The 17,000-nt window shown below is 42.9% G+C and overlaps 2 protein-coding genes across 3 annotated transcripts; one reads left to right on the forward strand and one right to left on the reverse strand.

Moving 5' to 3' along the window:
- Positions 1-1,809: 1,809 nt before the first annotated feature.
- LOC122880456 (SH3 domain-containing protein C23A1.17) lies at positions 1,810-10,737 on the reverse strand. 2 transcript variants are annotated; one of them, XM_044205602.1, is made up of 3 exons: positions 9,808-10,737; positions 7,105-7,419; positions 1,810-6,730 (listed from the first exon to the last, which is right to left on the reverse strand). In XM_044205602.1, exons 1-3 carry the CDS (start codon positions 9,820-9,822, stop codon positions 3,323-3,325), a joined length of 3,738 nt encoding a protein of 1,245 aa, XP_044061537.1. In that variant the 5' UTR covers positions 9,823-10,737; the 3' UTR covers positions 1,810-3,322. The 2 variants fall into 2 exon arrangements, with proteins under 2 accessions (XP_044061537.1, XP_044061538.1); XM_044205603.1 differs by lacking the exon at positions 9,808-10,737 and adding an exon at positions 8,891-9,744.
- A 1,022-nt stretch (positions 10,738-11,759) lies between these two features.
- On the forward strand, positions 11,760-16,877 carry LOC122880458 (charged multivesicular body protein 1b-like). Its single transcript, XM_044205604.1, has 8 exons — positions 11,760-11,901; positions 12,252-12,349; positions 12,468-12,614; positions 14,447-14,515; positions 14,613-14,720; positions 14,856-14,899; positions 15,150-15,222; positions 16,021-16,877. The coding sequence occupies exons 1-8, from the start codon at positions 11,886-11,888 to the stop codon at positions 16,066-16,068; spliced, it is 603 nt and encodes a 200-aa protein (XP_044061539.1). The 5' UTR covers positions 11,760-11,885; the 3' UTR covers positions 16,069-16,877.
- Positions 16,878-17,000: the final 123 nt, after the last annotated feature.

Raw genomic sequence — 17,000 nt, forward strand, 5'->3', positions numbered from 1 at the left:
CCATTTTATCACCTGGTTTTCATCAGTTACAGAAACAACAATTATTTCTGCAAGGGAGCATAAAACCCTCACAAATGATTATGGTTTCTATTAGTTATGTGCCACTAAGTGTTTTATAATAGCAGGTTCAGTGGTGACTATCGTGCCATTCAATAAACACTACTCTCACATGAGACTTTAAAGGGGCTGGTAATTGAAAGTTACAGAGGAATTCATTGGACAAGATGAAGGGAGATCCAAAAAAGTTGGCGTAATTATCTCGATTCACGCTTTACTGTAGATAGAGCAACTTGATGCTTTTGTTTTCATTTATACTGCAGAGGCTGCATGTGCCCACAAACCATTCCTATTTTAACTCTGAGGTATGAAAAGATTTGGAAATGTGAACAAAATGAACAGCCTTTTACTTGTTTGTCAAACCTGTATGAGAGATTATAAAATGATACTGAGAAGACAAATCAAATGTATTGGCCAGAGCATGTGAGAGACAGAAAGAAAGATGTGTGGGTGATGTTCTCTTTTTGTCTCAATGAGTTTGAAACAGTTTGTTGAGGGTGGATGGGTGGGCAGGCCATTAGGAAAATTGATGTGCATGCATGCATGTGTATGTGCGCGCGCTCGTACATATGCGTGCGCTCCTGCTTGAACATCACTGCTGCCGTCACTGCAGCCACCTCACAGTGACTCCCCTGTGACTGAAGGCCTGACAGCCTCCCACACTCTCCCCATCAACTCCCCTGCTCCTGCTCCTCTCGCCTCGCTTTATCTGTAACCTCACCCTGCACTCACTCTCTGTCCTTTGTTTTCTGTCTCCCCCTCAACTCTATTTTCTCATCCACCCATCTCTCTGTCCACTATCTCTCTTTTATTTCACCCACCTTTTTTCTTTTTGCTTGTTTTCATCTCTCACCCCCTCATTTGGTGTGTGGGTCTTCCCTGTCTTCCATCATGCTCTCTGCACCCACCGTGCTGCCTGTCTCTGTCTCTATGGAAACCCCGAGTGGACAAGAGTGGCTCAGAGGTCTGTGAGACAGACTGATACAGACCCTATTAGATCACACGCTCTCTTTATCTCCCAGAGAGCCACATGCTTGCAACCTTGTACACACAAGCCTATACTGTGTGTAAATTGATGTTGTGTGACCGTCCCACTAGCTGCCATCACACACACACATGCCCCATCTCCCCTTGTGCCCATGACGTATCAGTGGTGTGAAGTGGGAGGAAAGAATTGAGGCAATGAGGGAATAAGGAGCGAGCCCTATTGTTTCATTATACTGTAGGTCTCTTCAATTACTAGGTGGAGAAGGGGACCACCTGATGCCACCTCTGCACATATATTCCCATCTAAAGCACACACACGCACAAAAAGACACACACGTATACACACACTCTCAGGCCCCCTCCTCTCCTGTCTCCCTTTTCAGTCTCACGCCTCACAAACCATATTCTCCTCACATTTACACATTGTTGAGCCTGCTGTGTTGCGTAGACTGTGCGTCATTCGTGTCCAAACACATTTAAAGGACAGGTGATTTGTGATAAGAGGCCTCAGACAGACAGAATTTCACAGCTTTGGGTCGCTCTCCTGGGCACCATCGTGATTTGACGGTCACGCTTAAGTGGATCATTGCAGAGTGCAATCATGGGGAGGATACGTAAGCTGTACAGCATGTCGTTTAGGGGAAAAGTGAAAGGGGTGGGGAGGGGTGGATGAGACTGGCGCAAAAAGACAAGAAAGAAGTGATGTTGGAATTCCTTTTCTCTTTAAAGTCAAGGCTTTTGAAAGAATTCAAATTCTCTCACATCTTAAGGTTTGTTGAGTTTCCCCTTTATTTTTTTTATCAAAATGTACATGAATAAACTACAACAAAGGACTACATTAAAGAAGACATCAAAACAGGCAGCAATAACAGGGGTCAACAACTGAACACACACCCAACCCAGCCCCTGGCCCACCCCATTAACACCCCCAGTGCAGTGAGATAAAGACATGCCAATGATGTCTCACATTTAGGCACTTGATTTCCCAACCAAACCATCTTTGGTCATAGTTGCTGTTGGACATCTTTGAACTTATATTCAGACAGGTTTGAGGTGGATTTGAACTTGTTTCATGTTGATCTGTGAATTAGAGGATGCTGATTCATGCTGAGAGGAGTCACACAACTTTGAATGTAATTCCTTCGGTTTACACAGATCTGCATCTGCCATGTTTAGAGATGACCCAAAGATGGTTATAACCTGACCACCTCCACAGAGTAAACTTTAGCATTAAATAAATCAACACTAGATGGTACAGTACTTCACATGATTACAGAAAGGACTCCACAAGGAAAAGGAATCAAGCACTACATCTTAACACAATTTACCTGAAAACAATGCAGTGTGTCCGCACACGATAAACTGTAATCAATACGCTGTACAGCCTATTGCAAAGGCATGGTTGTTGGCATTTTTCTGTAGGAACTAACCAGTCTGTTTACCACTGAGGATTATCTTGGAAAGTCTTGCAAAAATAGATCAATTTTTATTAAATTAAAAGCCTTTGCTTTGATGTGATGTCTATATATTTAGCTACTCATGCAGTCTAACTTTGTGTGCATACAGTATACTGTATGCATGTTTGCGTGTATGTATGTGTGTACATCTTTGTGTGTATGTGTGGTGCATGCATGTCTGTGTTCGGATGAAAGTACTGTACACACTGGTAGACTTGTCCCTCAGTATTTTTTAGAATACACCCCTTCAGTAAAGGATTAACAAAGATACATTAAACTGTTCAAGAAGCATAGTAGTCACACAGTATTTGGCAGTGAGAGAACAGTCCTAATTTATCCATGCACAATATCAACCACAGGCAAGGTCCACATTCTGAACAAACCCATTAAGAACAACACAGTAAGAACATGAAAAGAGTGTACAAGAATTCAAGAACCTGGAAGTGTGTGTTTTGTGTGTGTGTGTGTGTGTGTGTCCGTGCATGTGTGTGAATGTCAACAGCACAGTTGGTTCCCCAGGGAGACCAAAGGGCTATGACTCATGCAGTGCATACAGCATTTTCTGGAATTTTAACAATATCGGAAGAATTATTATTTTCCCACAAAGCCCGGATAATTACATATAATCATGTTAGAACCTTACAGAGTACTCAGGGAGTTTACTGTAAAAACCCACTCAATCCCACCCCCATAGGTCTATTATAGACCAAACAGTTTATCCCTGGATTATATTTCCATTCTTCAGCTCTTTCTTCATGGCAAGCACCTTTCCCTTGCTCGACTGTGTGTTTTGTGTAATTATGTGTGTGTTTGTGTGTGTTTTAGACTAGTCCAGTCTGTGTGTGCAGGTGCAAGGGATACGGTTGGTAAAGCAGAGTTGATCCCCCTTGGGGTATGTAGTAGCTGCAGTAGCTGGGTTCTGCTAAATAGGGTGCACTGTGCTCGGCAAGGTATGGGGCAGGCTGGTAGAAGCATGTCACATGGTCTGTGTTGGGAATAATGTTCTGCTCTCCTAGAACCTTCAGTGCTAGCACTGTGATCATGTTCAGCGTCTGACGCCTCTCATGTCCCATCAGACACACTGTGCTGTCGTCTACCACACGACGCAGCGTCATCAGGTACTGGTACTTGCTTCTCTCCTCGCCGATAAAGTGGTTCTTCAAGTAGGACAGGATCTTCCGCTGCTGCTCCTGCACATCAGGGAAATCGATGAAAAAGCGCGAGCACATGTAGCGCTCCAGTGTCTTTATCTGAGTCTCGCTGGCCGGTCGGTAGTCCCTGACCAACAGGTTGCTGTATTTTAACAAGCCACCACCTCGAATCTCCTCAGGATTCCTTGTAGCGATTAGGCGGTAGCGCAGGTGGTCCATGGCTGCCTCAAAGTCACCATACATGCTCTCTGCCAGAACCTCGACAGTATGGACCGAGCCAGATGCCTGTGGAGCGTTGCTCTGTTCAGGCATTTCTGTGGTTACCTTAGGGGCCTCTTTGTTCTCAGGCACAGAGTTGGATGCCTCATCGGCTTTTGGAGGGGCAGATTCCCCTGGGCCTCCAGACTGAGAGTGAGGCAGCACATGTGAGGTTGAGCTCGGGATTGTGATTGGAAAAGAGACAGGCTCTGCAACCCGAGGCAACGATGAGATATAATCTTGTTCCTTTTTATCCTCCAACTGTAGGAGAGGAATTCCTGGCTGAGGGGAGGACTCTTTAATCTGTTCCTCGCTGTCTGTGTTCAGTATCAAAGGCTCCATGTCTGAAGATACCTGAGGTACAAGGTCCTCTGACTCCACTGGTGGAGTGAGGCAGAGGAGGGGAGGGCTGAGGCAGGGGGAAGGGGGGCTATAACAGAGTGGAGGAGGGCTGAGGCTAAGCATAGGAGGGGTAAGGTAAGGAGGTGAGCTGAGGCAGGATGAGGTAGGGCTGCAACTCAGGGGTGGAGAGCTAAAGCTGGTAGCAGGGCTGTTGGTGCTCAGCATCGGAGATGGGAGGCAGTGAGAGGGTGGGGTCAGACATGGGGGAGGGCTGAGGCTGGGGGGTGAGGGAGTAAAACAGGGAGGGGAAAGACTGAGTACGGGAGTGGTGAGACAGGAAACAGGAGGGGTGACACAGTGAGAAGAAGAGGGTGAACTAAGTGCGGTCTCTTGTAGGCTGCCGTTTGGCGGATTCAAGTCCATCTTTTTGGTCGGTAGTTCTCTGTTTTCATCTTCATCACTGAGCTCAACTTCTGAGGTATGTACAGGTTCTTGGGTGTTTGAGCCGGACGTATCAGTGTGTGAAACTAACGTGTCCACTGAGTCAAGAGGCTCTGACTGTTTGGGTGTAGGGACAGTTTCTCTAGGGGAGGACTCACTTTGCTTATCAAACGCCACATGTGTAGATGGTGTTTCTTTTAGACTCTGAATACTTGTATCACATGAACTCTCTGTGATTTGCTCAGAGGATAGTGGCTCTTGAAGTAAAGCAGGCATGGGATCCACAGCAGAGATGGAGATTATTTCAGGGGCTGGATCAGGAGCTGAGGTAAGGTCTAGGTTTGAAGCTAGGTTACTGGAAGGGTTGGGTTCAGGCCCAGGGTTTGTTTTAGTAGAGATACTGGTTGTTGGGGTAGTTGTAGGGTCTGAACTGGGAGCTGTTGGCTTTTGGTTAAAGGCTATCTCAGGTTCAGGGCTAGGGCAGGGATTTGGATCTAGACAGAGTGCTATGACAGGTTCGCTTTCTGAGACTGGACTGGGGTAAGGATTGGGGGTAACCTTCCTACACATCCTCCGAGGGGGTTTGGGAGAGGTGTGTTTGAGCACCACCATGTGAAATAGTCTATCTGAGGCCTTACAAGAGGGGGACGAGGAGGTCTTTTTGTCAGAAACAAGGCTGGGTGGTGCAGGTAAAATATCCTGAGTATCCGGAGGGCTGACGGCATCAAGTGTGTTAGGTGCGTTATCTGTGTGTAGTGTGCTGTGCATCTCCAGTGTATCCTGTGTGCCAGTAGGCTGTGTGTCGTGAAGTGTAAGAGATATGGAAGAGGTGGAGGAGGAACAATCAATACCCTGTGTGTCTTCTAGGTTTTTTGCTTCTGATGCTAAAATCTCTTCCGTCATTTCACTTATTTCTGTGTCATTTTCCCTCTCTGCTTCCTCTCTTGTCTCTGTTTCTACTTTTCTTTCATCTGCTAACTGTGTCTCAATCTTTGCATGTGAAGATGTGCTAGACTCTGGAGCAGACACATGTTGTGTTTTATCATTCTCGTTGCTTCTCTTATCCTCACTGAAACACTTAGAGAAGTCTGTACTGTGCCATTCTTCTGCCAGATTTAGAGACTCTGTCTTGGTTTTGTTTGAGGTTTTTGGCGGCTCGGCCTGTCCCTTCTGCTCTGTGAGTTCTTTCTGTTCATCAGGGGGTTTCGTGTGGTTAGATTGTTCTTTCTGGACAGAGAGTTCCTTGTGATTTGAATGTGCTGGTTGTTGGCCATCACAGGGCTGGGTTTGCTCTGACTGTTCTACCTTCGTTGAGCATTTGGTCTTGTCCGAGAGCTCTGGCTCATGTCTGAGTTCAATCTGAGTTGGTGATTCAGTTTTCTCAGATGTTTGTTTCTTTTCTGACAAAAGGTTTAGAGATGTCTGGTCAGAGAAGTCTGTCTCATTGACGTTTTCTCTGTGTTCTGATGCTTCTTTCAGCTCTGCTGGTGTTTTCTCTTTGTTGTCTTTTTCAACTTTGGAGGGTTTTGTCTGGTTTGAATGTTCAGTTTGTTGTGAGAATTCTATCTGGGACTCCTTTTGATGTACCTCATCTCTCTGTTGTATCTGGCTGATGTGAGCCCCATCATTGCTGGATAAGTCTCTGCCAGTGGACTTCTCTGTTTCTGGAGCAGTGGCCTGTTTGAGCAGAGAGGGAGAGTCTTTATTCTGATTCTCTGCAGGCTGGTCCTTAAGATCAACGGTATTATTTTTCCGCGACTCCTGCTGCATGTAGGACTCCAGGAGACGATCCAGAATGATCTGGAAGGAGTCAACGCTAAACTCAAACTGCCGCCTCAGTGTGCTCACAAATTTGAGCTCCAGGTTTTTGCCACTGTTGTTTGAGAGTGAGATGAGGCTCCAGCGGTCGTGTTCATTGAAGACCTTGACCATTTTCTGGACGTAGGCATCCTTCATTGTAGCACTGCTGATCCGCTCTCTGTTGACCCCAGCAGGTAGGCAGTCCAGCAAGCAGCCCAGCACTGACTCTTTGATCACCTGGGAGGAGAAGAGGTCAACAACATGACAGCTACAACTAATGACAATGGCAATCTGACGGCAATTTTGCTTCTATCATTGACTGAATATTGTGACACTCTTGTGGTTTAGTTTTCTGTATAATGCAGTTAAAAATATTAAAAATCACTACTGATTCAGCCTTATTGTAAAATAATAACATCATTATCAGTATATCACCACAAAAATCTTTACTGCAACACACTAGAGATAGTGGACATTCAGCGCTGTGCTCAAGGATAATACAGCAATGATTGCAGGTTAATTCAGGGGATTAAACCCCAATGCTGAACTCTTACATTGGTCATTACATTGACCTGCTTCCTTTTCCTAACCAAGCAGTACAGTAATCATACCTGGAACTCCTCCTGACTGGGCAACTCCACTCCAAAGATGATGTCCAGGTCCTTGTAGCTTGTTCCGTTGTCTCGGACGAGGACGTGGCTGGCCGTGGAGCCGTTCAGACGAACATCTCTTACTGTGATTCCCTGCTTCTGCAGCCTAGCCCGCACAGCTATGATGATGTCTCGAGGACGCAGCTCCAATGTGGGAAAGTTCCCGCGGCCGTGGATTGGAACCACTTCCGACAAAACCTGATGGAGAACTTCCACCTGCTCAGCATTCAGGCTGTGGAACCGCTGACTGGATTTGGTTTCAGACATGCTGCTGCCCTGAAGGGAGGGAAGGAGGTTGACAATGAGAGTTTATTACAACTCCTCAACAAAATGTGCTATGTGTTTAACTCTCTTGCTCTCTCTGTCTCACACACACACACACACACACTTAGCACACTCACTCAAACTCATATGCACACTCCCTGCCAGTCTGCTGTCTGCAAGTCACAGCTTGGCTGACAGCTTTTCCACAATGCTAATGTAACTGCTGTGTTGACAAGCCGACACATGGAGCGATCCACATAGATGTGCTTTGCATAAATATTCTTCCACTGCTCAACCAGATCACAACAAATTAAGAGGGCGTGTTTGACTGGAATCACAGAATCTGAAACACATTACAGTATTTACTACCCAAGGCTTCTATCACATCAATTAGTCCCTTTACTCATACAGTACACAATACATAGCATATCTGGTTCAGTTCTTTTAAAAACATTACACAGAATAACACTGAAAATGGACAACAATAATAATAATAATAATAACTAAACTAAATATAAACTAAATCTTTGTTTATTGATTGTTTCCACCAGAGGAGCAAGGGTTAAGCTGAATGAGTCATCACCAGCAGACTGCATTAATCACACCAACGTCACTAATTAAAGACACACATCTGTTTTTGTGTCCGTGTGTGCACCACATGATGTGTATACAGTACAAACAATGATTCCCACACACATTCATGTGAGTGCACACAAGCTTTTGTAGAACACCTTTTGTAAATTGGAACACAAATTGGAACAAAGTGGGATTTAATATCAGCCAATTATTTTTGTTTGGCTTTCACATGTGTAATCCTCCTGGCAGTTACGCAGGCAGCCTCTGCATCCATCAAGTCCATCAATCAATCTCTACAAACTAGACATATTTTTCAATAAACCAAACAACATTTGCCTAACCAAGTCAGTCAGAAGAGTCTCTGTTATGGGATTGAGTGTGTGATTGCGGGTGCATGTAAAAGGGAATGAGTGCTCGTGTTTGAGTGTGCAAATGTGGTTCATAGCAGCCCATTATGATCTATTGTTTGCTTTAATCAATAGATGCCACTCAGTGCTACAGCTGAATGCTGCTGATTGCTATGATTTGTCAATACTAGTAGGGTAAACATTGGGATACTAATGAGCAGTAATGGGATGCTTTCTGGTAGCAGTTTGTCAGACATCAGAGGGCTATAGTCTGTAACAACCACAAACAATCTATTATAGTAAGTGTTTATAAATCCTCTAATTCATGTTGCACACATTTCAACAAACACTAAATAAGGGTACTTTACTTCATTGCATCTGTAAAGCTACAAAAGGCAAACTCTCTGCTCATTTAAGAAGAACTGAGTATGCTTACCCGAAGACAAAGAAGTTGAGTCTGAGAACACAAAGCTCCTAAACAGTTGTTGTGGATGACACATCTGTTTGTACCTTTTAAATATGGTGAACTTCAAGTTGCAAAAAATAGAAATCATACATACAGAGGCGATAAATCCAGTTCCAGATGTTGACACTGATCATATATACAATGATACAATGTGTTGAGGAGGCAGAGAGGCACTGTGGGACTGTTTTCCAGCTAGCCACTGTATCTCTCCCCCCACTCTTCTGCAAACTTGCAGTCTGAGTGACTCATCCAGGCGTATCGGCTCAGCTTGCATATAATCTATGGCCATTGAACACCCAACAAATCAAAGGGTCTCATATACACAGGACAAAATCTAAAACAAACACAAACAATAATGCTCTGTAAACTTAGGTCGCTGTCTCCAGTATAAAATCTATAAAGTAGTATATAAGAAAAACAAAAACAAAAAACAAATCTGTCCTGTGTATAGAAAACTCATAAAGCCAGAATAGCTCTAGACTGTTTTAAATTATAGTGATCTTGTATGTATCTAAATATCCATTTTTCTCTTCCATCCACTTAAACAACTATGATCCCATGAACTATGGTTTAACAACTCACTATTTGTTGTGTTACCCTGAAAAATGTAATTGCAATATCTACTAGAAATTGTATAGAAAACATATCGAGTATAGGATCTTGTGAAATGTTACTGCTAAACTTATACAATACTTTTCTAAAAAATAATGGGAGTTGTTTCCCCATAACCAACTGGAGGTTATAATTTATCTTCTGTACTGTTTCACAGTCCATCACTACTGGAACTGATCCAGAGCCCTGCTGAATTTCACTCTGCCCTGCTGGTCTTCACTCTAATCACCTAAGCACGCACTTACTTACTCCTAAGATACCAGGTGAAGGCAATTAACCGCAATTAAGTGCCTGCCAGGATAAAGGGCAGATGTAGTTCTGAGTACCAGAATTAAAAACACATCAGATACCGGTATGTATGAGTGAATTATCCAACTTTACAGAGCTGAAGGGTCTTACCTGTTGCTGTGGCATTTGAGGGAGCGACTGGCTCCTGGCTTTACAGTAGAAGGAAACCTTGAGTATCCACCGAGCTTCGGGTCCGGAGCGTATCTGTCTCTTGTACGTGGGTTTGTTTTCCCCTACCCACTCCGGTTAGACTTGGTGCTGATGCGGCTCTGTCCCTTATAAGGCATATGAGACTAGAATCGGTGCGCGAGTTAATTCGGGCGCTGTCCAGGAGCTCGCGTGGTGCTGAAATGAAGACTGAAATGAGTCCTCGCGCTCTTGTTTTCTCCTCCGGCCGCCCGGAGCGTAACGCAGTTTCCATAGCGACCTGCCGTCATTCAGTTATGACTGGGAAGTGTGTGTGTATGTGTGTGCACACACACCGGTCTACGGTCACAACAATGATGGTGGAGTTGTGCTGGTGGCGCGGGGGGCGTTAACAGGTGTAATATAATTCGAATATGTGTGCCAGCTCCATGTGTGTCCGTCTTAAAAATAAAAGTTTAAAATACGAGCTAAATTCAGAACAGAGAGAAGGAACCTTTAGCTAAAGCAAACTCGCAGGGTAATTACCCTAAGTAAGCTGGCTGAATGGAGAAGCACTTTATTGTGTGCCTGTTCTGGTTGTAAATACGGGGAGTTATAAGGGACTGAAACCACAGTGCCACCTCAAATGTTACCCCATGGCTGTGCTGGGGTTAAGGCCAAGACTTCTATGTTTGGGTTAAGGCCAAGACTTCTATGTTTGGGTTATGCAGCTAGCGACAACCTCGGAGGACCCTGCTATTAAGCCGCCAGCTGAACGGATAGTTTTGAAGAACATTTTTGAAACACCTCTCATTCAATTCTTTACTCTCCCGCACGCACCCATTTATATCTAGTGATGTGTCCATTCAGAGTATCAGCAGATACAGTATGAGTCATCCATGCTGCTCCCTCCCCCTGACCCAGCCGTTAATCCCCCTACCCCAGCCCCCTTCGGCTGGCAGGTGCACGCACGCACCGGAACCTTTTTTCTCTCCGGACAACCAATGATCCCGTTTCTCCTCATGCTGCATTTTCTTGCCGTCTGTTCCATCTCTGTAGCACCAACTAGCCTAAATCCCTCTATGTTCCCGTCTGTGTCCCCGTCAGCTCACAGACCAGTCCAGACTACCATTCTCTCCATGCAAAACAACGCAAACAACGGTTACAGATGTTACATAGCCTACTCGTTGATGCATCAAAAATAAAGTGAAAGAAACATGATTGAACGCGTTAAAGCAAACGAGTGGCTCTGTAGAAAAGGTCAATTTACTCCTTCACCGAAAATGCACAAATGACGTCACTAGACGTGTATACCACAACCTACCAATACCGGGTACAAACTATTTTTAGCCTGGATGGAACTTGTCTGCTTTGGACACGCGCGCCCGTCCACTTCTCGAACAGCCGTGACGTAGGAGGCGCGAGCACGCCATGCAAAATCGTGACTGGGTGTGACGACGGTGAAAGGTAGACAGATAAGGATAAGTCAAGATAGTTCATATATCATGGTCTAGCCACATGTCTGTGGGTCCAACCATCATTCCAGCGAATCGATGCAGTTATCCAGTAGAAGCGACAATTTATATCCCACAATGACCCGTATGTCTAATATTACGTTATTTATTTTTAATTAACCCATAGGCTAGGTATATAATACAAACAGTTAAGATATGAAGGGAAATAGTCAGTTAGACTTAAACGTCACTATGCTGCGCATGCGTCACATGAGAGCGTCTAATTTTCAACGTTTAATAAGCGGTTTACGTTTTTTCTTACCTGAATAAATGATAACAGCTCTACCGAAGGGAAAAATATTTTTCAACAATTACGAGACAGTCGTTTTGACTGCAAGATAAATGCGGAACTACCACTCTGCCTAACTGATTTTAAGCAAATGCGGAAGTACGTATAAAGTGAAGCCTCTTGCCTCGCTACAGTGACGAACGTACGCTAGCTTGAAAAAATCAAAACAAACAATTCTGGAAAATAAGTGAGTGGCTGGATGTTACTTTGTATCTGTACATAACCATATTGAGTATTTGTCTCTTAAAGAGACCTTCATCATGTCGAATATGGAGAGTATCCTTTCACGTGAAGTCTGACATGCATAACGGTTACCTAGCAGTATCTAGACAAATGTAAACTGGGTTTGGTAGCTAGTCCTCTTATGCAATAGCTTGTAAGTTCTGCCCAGTCATTCAACGATGAAGGGAAACAATGGTATGCTAGCTAGCTCGCCTAACTAATTTGATGACTTTGGTTACATTTTTACTTGTTTACGAAAAACTATTTGTCTTGCCTGCATTGAGTTGGGTTGAATTAGCTCAATGTCTTTGGGTGCTTCAGTTTATATTCAATAACGTTATATGTTTAATAATTCTAATTTGTTACCATTACTAAAATTAACCGTCCCTTGACTAGCCATACAGAACACTTGTTCAACCTCAAGTTTGCTGCCAAGGAGCTACAGCGCAACTCCAAGAAATGTGACAAAGAGGAAAAGGCAGAAAAAGCTAAAGTGAAACAGGTTGGCTTGTTAAATTTGGATTTACTAGAGACCAGGATCCAGGGACAAGCTCAGCAAATAGTGCTGCTATAGACTGTATTATGTTTGTGTATGTACTCCTCTTTCAATTGTTTCTCAGGCCATCCACAAGGGTAATATGGAGGCAGCCAGGATCCATGCAGAGAATGCCATCCGTCAGAAGCATCAGTCCATTAATTTCTTGAGGATGAGTGCACGTGTGGATGCTGTGGCTTCTAGGGTCCAGACTGCTGTCACTATGAACCAGGTCAGGATTGCCGGTCAATAGTTTGTAGAAGACTTGCCTTGCTTTTGATGTTATGTAAAGCAGTTAAATGACAACATACCTAATCCTTTTGCTGCAGTCACCCATCCATTTTTCAAGATAACCTCTTATTCAGAGTATTGCCAGATAATTTTAAAGTAGAGAAAATGCAAAGGTTTGTAATGTCTGCTGTAGTGAAAAATCAACTCCACCACAAATGATAATTCCATCATGTTTCCTGCATTAAAGGTGGGGTATGTGATTCTAATCCAATACACGTCTTTTTGTCAAATTCAGCAAATATCTCTTCACGGTCCGCTAGCTGTCTGTTCAATGTGTGCGCTGAAAAACCCCCCCTGTGTTTGTACACAGCCGTGGCTCTGTAAATGAAAAATAAACGAAGTGGCTCGGACCGAGCCACACAACGCTATTCCAGCCATGATTTGTGTGTCAGGTAACGTTAAATGACTTGCTCATGAACATTCAGCTTACTTTCTAGTTTGCCAAGATATGCTTTTGTTGTGATGTTAGCTATAGTAGCAGGAGAGTTGTGAGTATCGCTGTCTAGAGCTGGTGTGCTGGCTCTGGGAAACGTCTCGTCCTCTCTGGCTGTTAGCTACGCAGCAACCGTAGGGACAGTTTGCTAACCCACAGCCTAGCTAAGCTAACCCACAAACTAGCTAACTTTAGTTACACGACTTGCTGTCGTTGTTTACTCTATATCATGGTATTTGTCATGGTATTGGATTTCTCCAGAATGGCATACCCCACCTTTTTAATGTGGTTGTACTTTACCTTTAATATCACTTGCCTTGTCAACATTCTAACTTCTTTATTGTTGTTATTAATTTTGGGGGCATTTTCTGCCTTCATTCGATTGCAGTAGTAGAAAGAGATGAATAGAAAAGAGGCAACGCCAACATTGCAACGTCTGAAAACAGCAGACCCAGTAGCCACCCACTTTGTTAACCCACTTTGGGTTTGGGATGTGTAGATATCTTAAGAATGACCCCCTTTATTCACTGACAAAGATGTAGAAATCACATGGCTTTTACCTCATAGTAGTTATTTTGGCATACATACATACATACATACATACATACATACATACATACATACATACGTATAAACATACATACATACATATGTAGATACATCTTTCAGAAGGTGAAGAACTGCAGAGTGTAACCATTTCAGGGTAAAACTTCCAAAGTTGTCTGATTCACTCAGTCAAAAGTCCTACACAAAGGAAACAGAGGGAGTGAGAGCGAGCAAGGCTAGCAGACATGCAAACAAAAAGCCACCAATTACATAATGTCATTAGATGTGCTTCAGACTTCAGGCTTTTAGCTTCTCGCTCTTATGAGAGTGACAGCCTCTTTAAATTGCTTTAATTCAGGTTGACTGTAGGACAGGCATTATTTCATAGAATAGAACTTAATAGTGTCTTTAGAAATGGCAGCACAGTGTGAGATGATATAGCTGAAGTACACCTCTTAGAACCTTTGTATGTTGTTGTAATACTGCTGCCGGTCTCATAAAACATTAACACAAAAGCATTAATGATAAACCCCTTTACCATAATTTGGACAACTACTGGTAGGTTGGTTTTAACAAGATTAATCCTTGAAATATTAGGGATGCTTTTAGGATGAGAGGTAGTCATGACAAAGTATCTGGTTAAAAAGGTAAAAGTGACACCTAGTGGAAATATAAGGATACATCACTCTAAGCTTTGCCATGTCAACAGCCATCTCCCTGTCTGTCTTCAAAAAATAATAAAGTGAGAAGACAACAGAGGCTTCAACACTTTATTTTATGTGTTTTTTGCGCAGGTATCTAAGTCCATGTCGGGAGTAGTCAAGTCTATGGATGCTACACTGAAAAGCATGAACTTGGAGAAGGTAAAAAGCTAACACGAGCGCAGACAGACACAAAGTGAAACAAAAAAAGTTCATAAGATTTCTGAATGTTGTTTTCTGTATCGATCTTTCTTTACAGATTTCTGCATTAATGGACAAGTTTGAAAACCAATTTGAAACTCTGGATGTGCAAACAGCTCAAATGGAAGACACAATGGGCAACACCACTACTCTGACCACACCTCAGGTAGCTGTCCTCTTACAGCCAGGGAAAACTATGCTCCTGCGGCCTCTTATGAAGGCAGGCTAAACGCCAGCAATAATTCAAACATTGAATCCTCTAAACAAATATTTTTGAAATTATCTTTTGCTTGGTCCTTAGAATGAAGTGGACCTGCTGTTGCATGAGATGGCTGATGAAGCAGGGTGAGTATGGGCCATACCTCCAAACATAAGTAACAGTTTATTTATACTTTATTTAAAGGACATTCCTTGTAGTACAAACAGCCCATTAAGATGATTGCTACGATTTTAAAGAAGCTGTGTTGTGAGGTCAGAGTGACTTTAATAGCCTCCATTTTGTTGATTTTCTTTAAGAGCTAAGCAGCCAAGCAGAAATTGTGGTGAAACTGTTCCTGCCCCCCCCCCCTTTTTTTTTTTCTTTTTTTTTTTTTAGGTTGGATCTTAACCTGGAGCTTCCTGCAGGCCAGACTTCCTCACTGGCTTCATCTGTGGCATCAACAGAGCAGGTAACACATCCACTTTTATCATTATGCTCTTGCCATTTTTTATTTTTTTTACATCCCAGAAACAGAATTCACACTTTCTTTATTGTCGTTGGCAGTCTCATTGTTACACAAGTAAGTCATACTCCACTGAAGCACTCACTTGAATTGAAGTATGTAGGTTCTGACAAGTTTTCACAATGAACAAAAATATTAAAATATCCATATAAAGTTCTGAAAACACTCCTGCAGCTCAGTACACGCTGCTCAACATGTTTAAAAACAATAATTGTTTTCCCAAGAATGGCTAAAAGACACGGCCTCTGGTAGAGCTTTGGAACTTCATGGAGAGTGATGGCGTGACACAGGCTCCTTTTTTCACCTAAACAATGACTGTTTGGAACATTCGGATCAACAGCGGAATGGTGGATTATTTGGCAGGAAGTGTTTGAGTCATTCCTTAAGATGTTTTGATACGTTTTCCATTATGACAACTCACCTGTGGAATCCACTGTAACAAAATAATTCAAGCTGACCATGGCCGCTGTTTGTGAGGGACATAACTACAAACTTTATGCCTTCACCTTTCAAGCCTACAAGGGTTGAGTGATACTCTGAGAAGTATCACTTTAAGTGCAATTTCTCGAGCTGCCCTATTGACAAATGTTCTCTTTTTTTGTTTTGTTTTTAAAAGTGACTGACTTAGAGAGGAAAATATTTGTCTCAAAATATTGTACTGCTGGTGTTTTGTAAGACCAATACAATTTTACATTTGTTTACATCTTCCCTTTTACTGTTTTACCTGTTTTGTGTTGTTATCAGGATGAGCTCTCCCAGAGGCTGTCCAGACTGCGAGACCAGGTGTCATAATGTAGAAAATGACAAGATCAGGAGAAGGGAGAAGAGCAGGAGAAGCTAGAACTGACAGGGAGTGAAAAAGTGGAGAATAAACAAAAAAAGGTGCCATGTGCCTGCAAGCTCTGTGCCCTCCTCTGTGTTCCAGGTTTGTTCTTTCGTGAGAAATAAAGAAGGCGTCTAACAGCAGAAGAGGACCGAGATGGGAAAAAACAGGATATATACAGTCCTTCATTGGCACACTTATATTTAACATATATTCTGATTATTTATTAGCTCAGCAATAGGACACTACTGTGCTGGTATGTATTTTATTTAATTTATTTTTTTCAGGCACACCTTGGATATATTCTTGAATGGGATTTTTTTGCGCTTATTGTTGAGGAAAAAAAAGTGTATTGTTTAATAGCTAATACCTCATTCTTAACTGGTTATACACTATGTATAAAATGCAAAGAGCAAGCAATATATTTATTTATTTATGTGTGTGTGTGTATTTATTTATTTACTGACTGACTGGGTATTGCGAAGAGCATGCTTGTAACTGTTATGTCCTACCTGCATGACTGAGGATGTAGGGACCTCTAGTATTGTTGCCTTGTCCGTTTCTGTTTCGCTCCAAATTTTGGCTGTAGTGCTGAAACTCAAACTTGTTATATTTTTTATATTTTATCCAAAAAGAGGGCTCGTTGTAAATGTTTGACATGCTTCGGAGAAGGCTGGAATATTAATATAATAAGGCTGATTTTCTGCATGTAACGGTAACCACTCTAGTGGCTCACCACGCACTTACATGACAGTCATTAAAAGCGTTTTTAACACGTTTTACGCGTCACATTTTTTGTCAGTTTATTGCTGCGTTTTGGGCAAAGTATGCATCCCTGCATGCCTCTCTTCCATCTCCTCTTTCTCTCCTCCAACAGGGAACAGATGAGAGGTCAAAGGTG

Source organism: Siniperca chuatsi, linkage group LG8 (assembly GCF_020085105.1).
Source record: "Siniperca chuatsi isolate FFG_IHB_CAS linkage group LG8, ASM2008510v1, whole genome shotgun sequence".
Classification (NCBI taxonomy): domain Eukaryota; kingdom Metazoa; phylum Chordata; class Actinopteri; order Centrarchiformes; family Sinipercidae; genus Siniperca; species Siniperca chuatsi.

Bases quoted from the DNA above. Each gene is read 5' to 3' on its own strand.
- LOC122880456 (XM_044205602.1), bottom strand. The intron at 6,731-7,104 runs GTATGATTACTG...TTCTCCTCCCAG, and splicing joins CCAGTCAGGAGGAGTTCCAG to GTGATCAAAGAGTCAGTGCT.
- LOC122880458 (XM_044205604.1), top strand. The intron at 12,350-12,467 runs GTTGGCTTGTTA...ATTGTTTCTCAG, and splicing joins AAAAAGCTAAAGTGAAACAG to GCCATCCACAAGGGTAATAT. The intron at 14,516-14,612 runs GTAAAAAGCTAA...CTTTCTTTACAG, and splicing joins AAAGCATGAACTTGGAGAAG to ATTTCTGCATTAATGGACAA.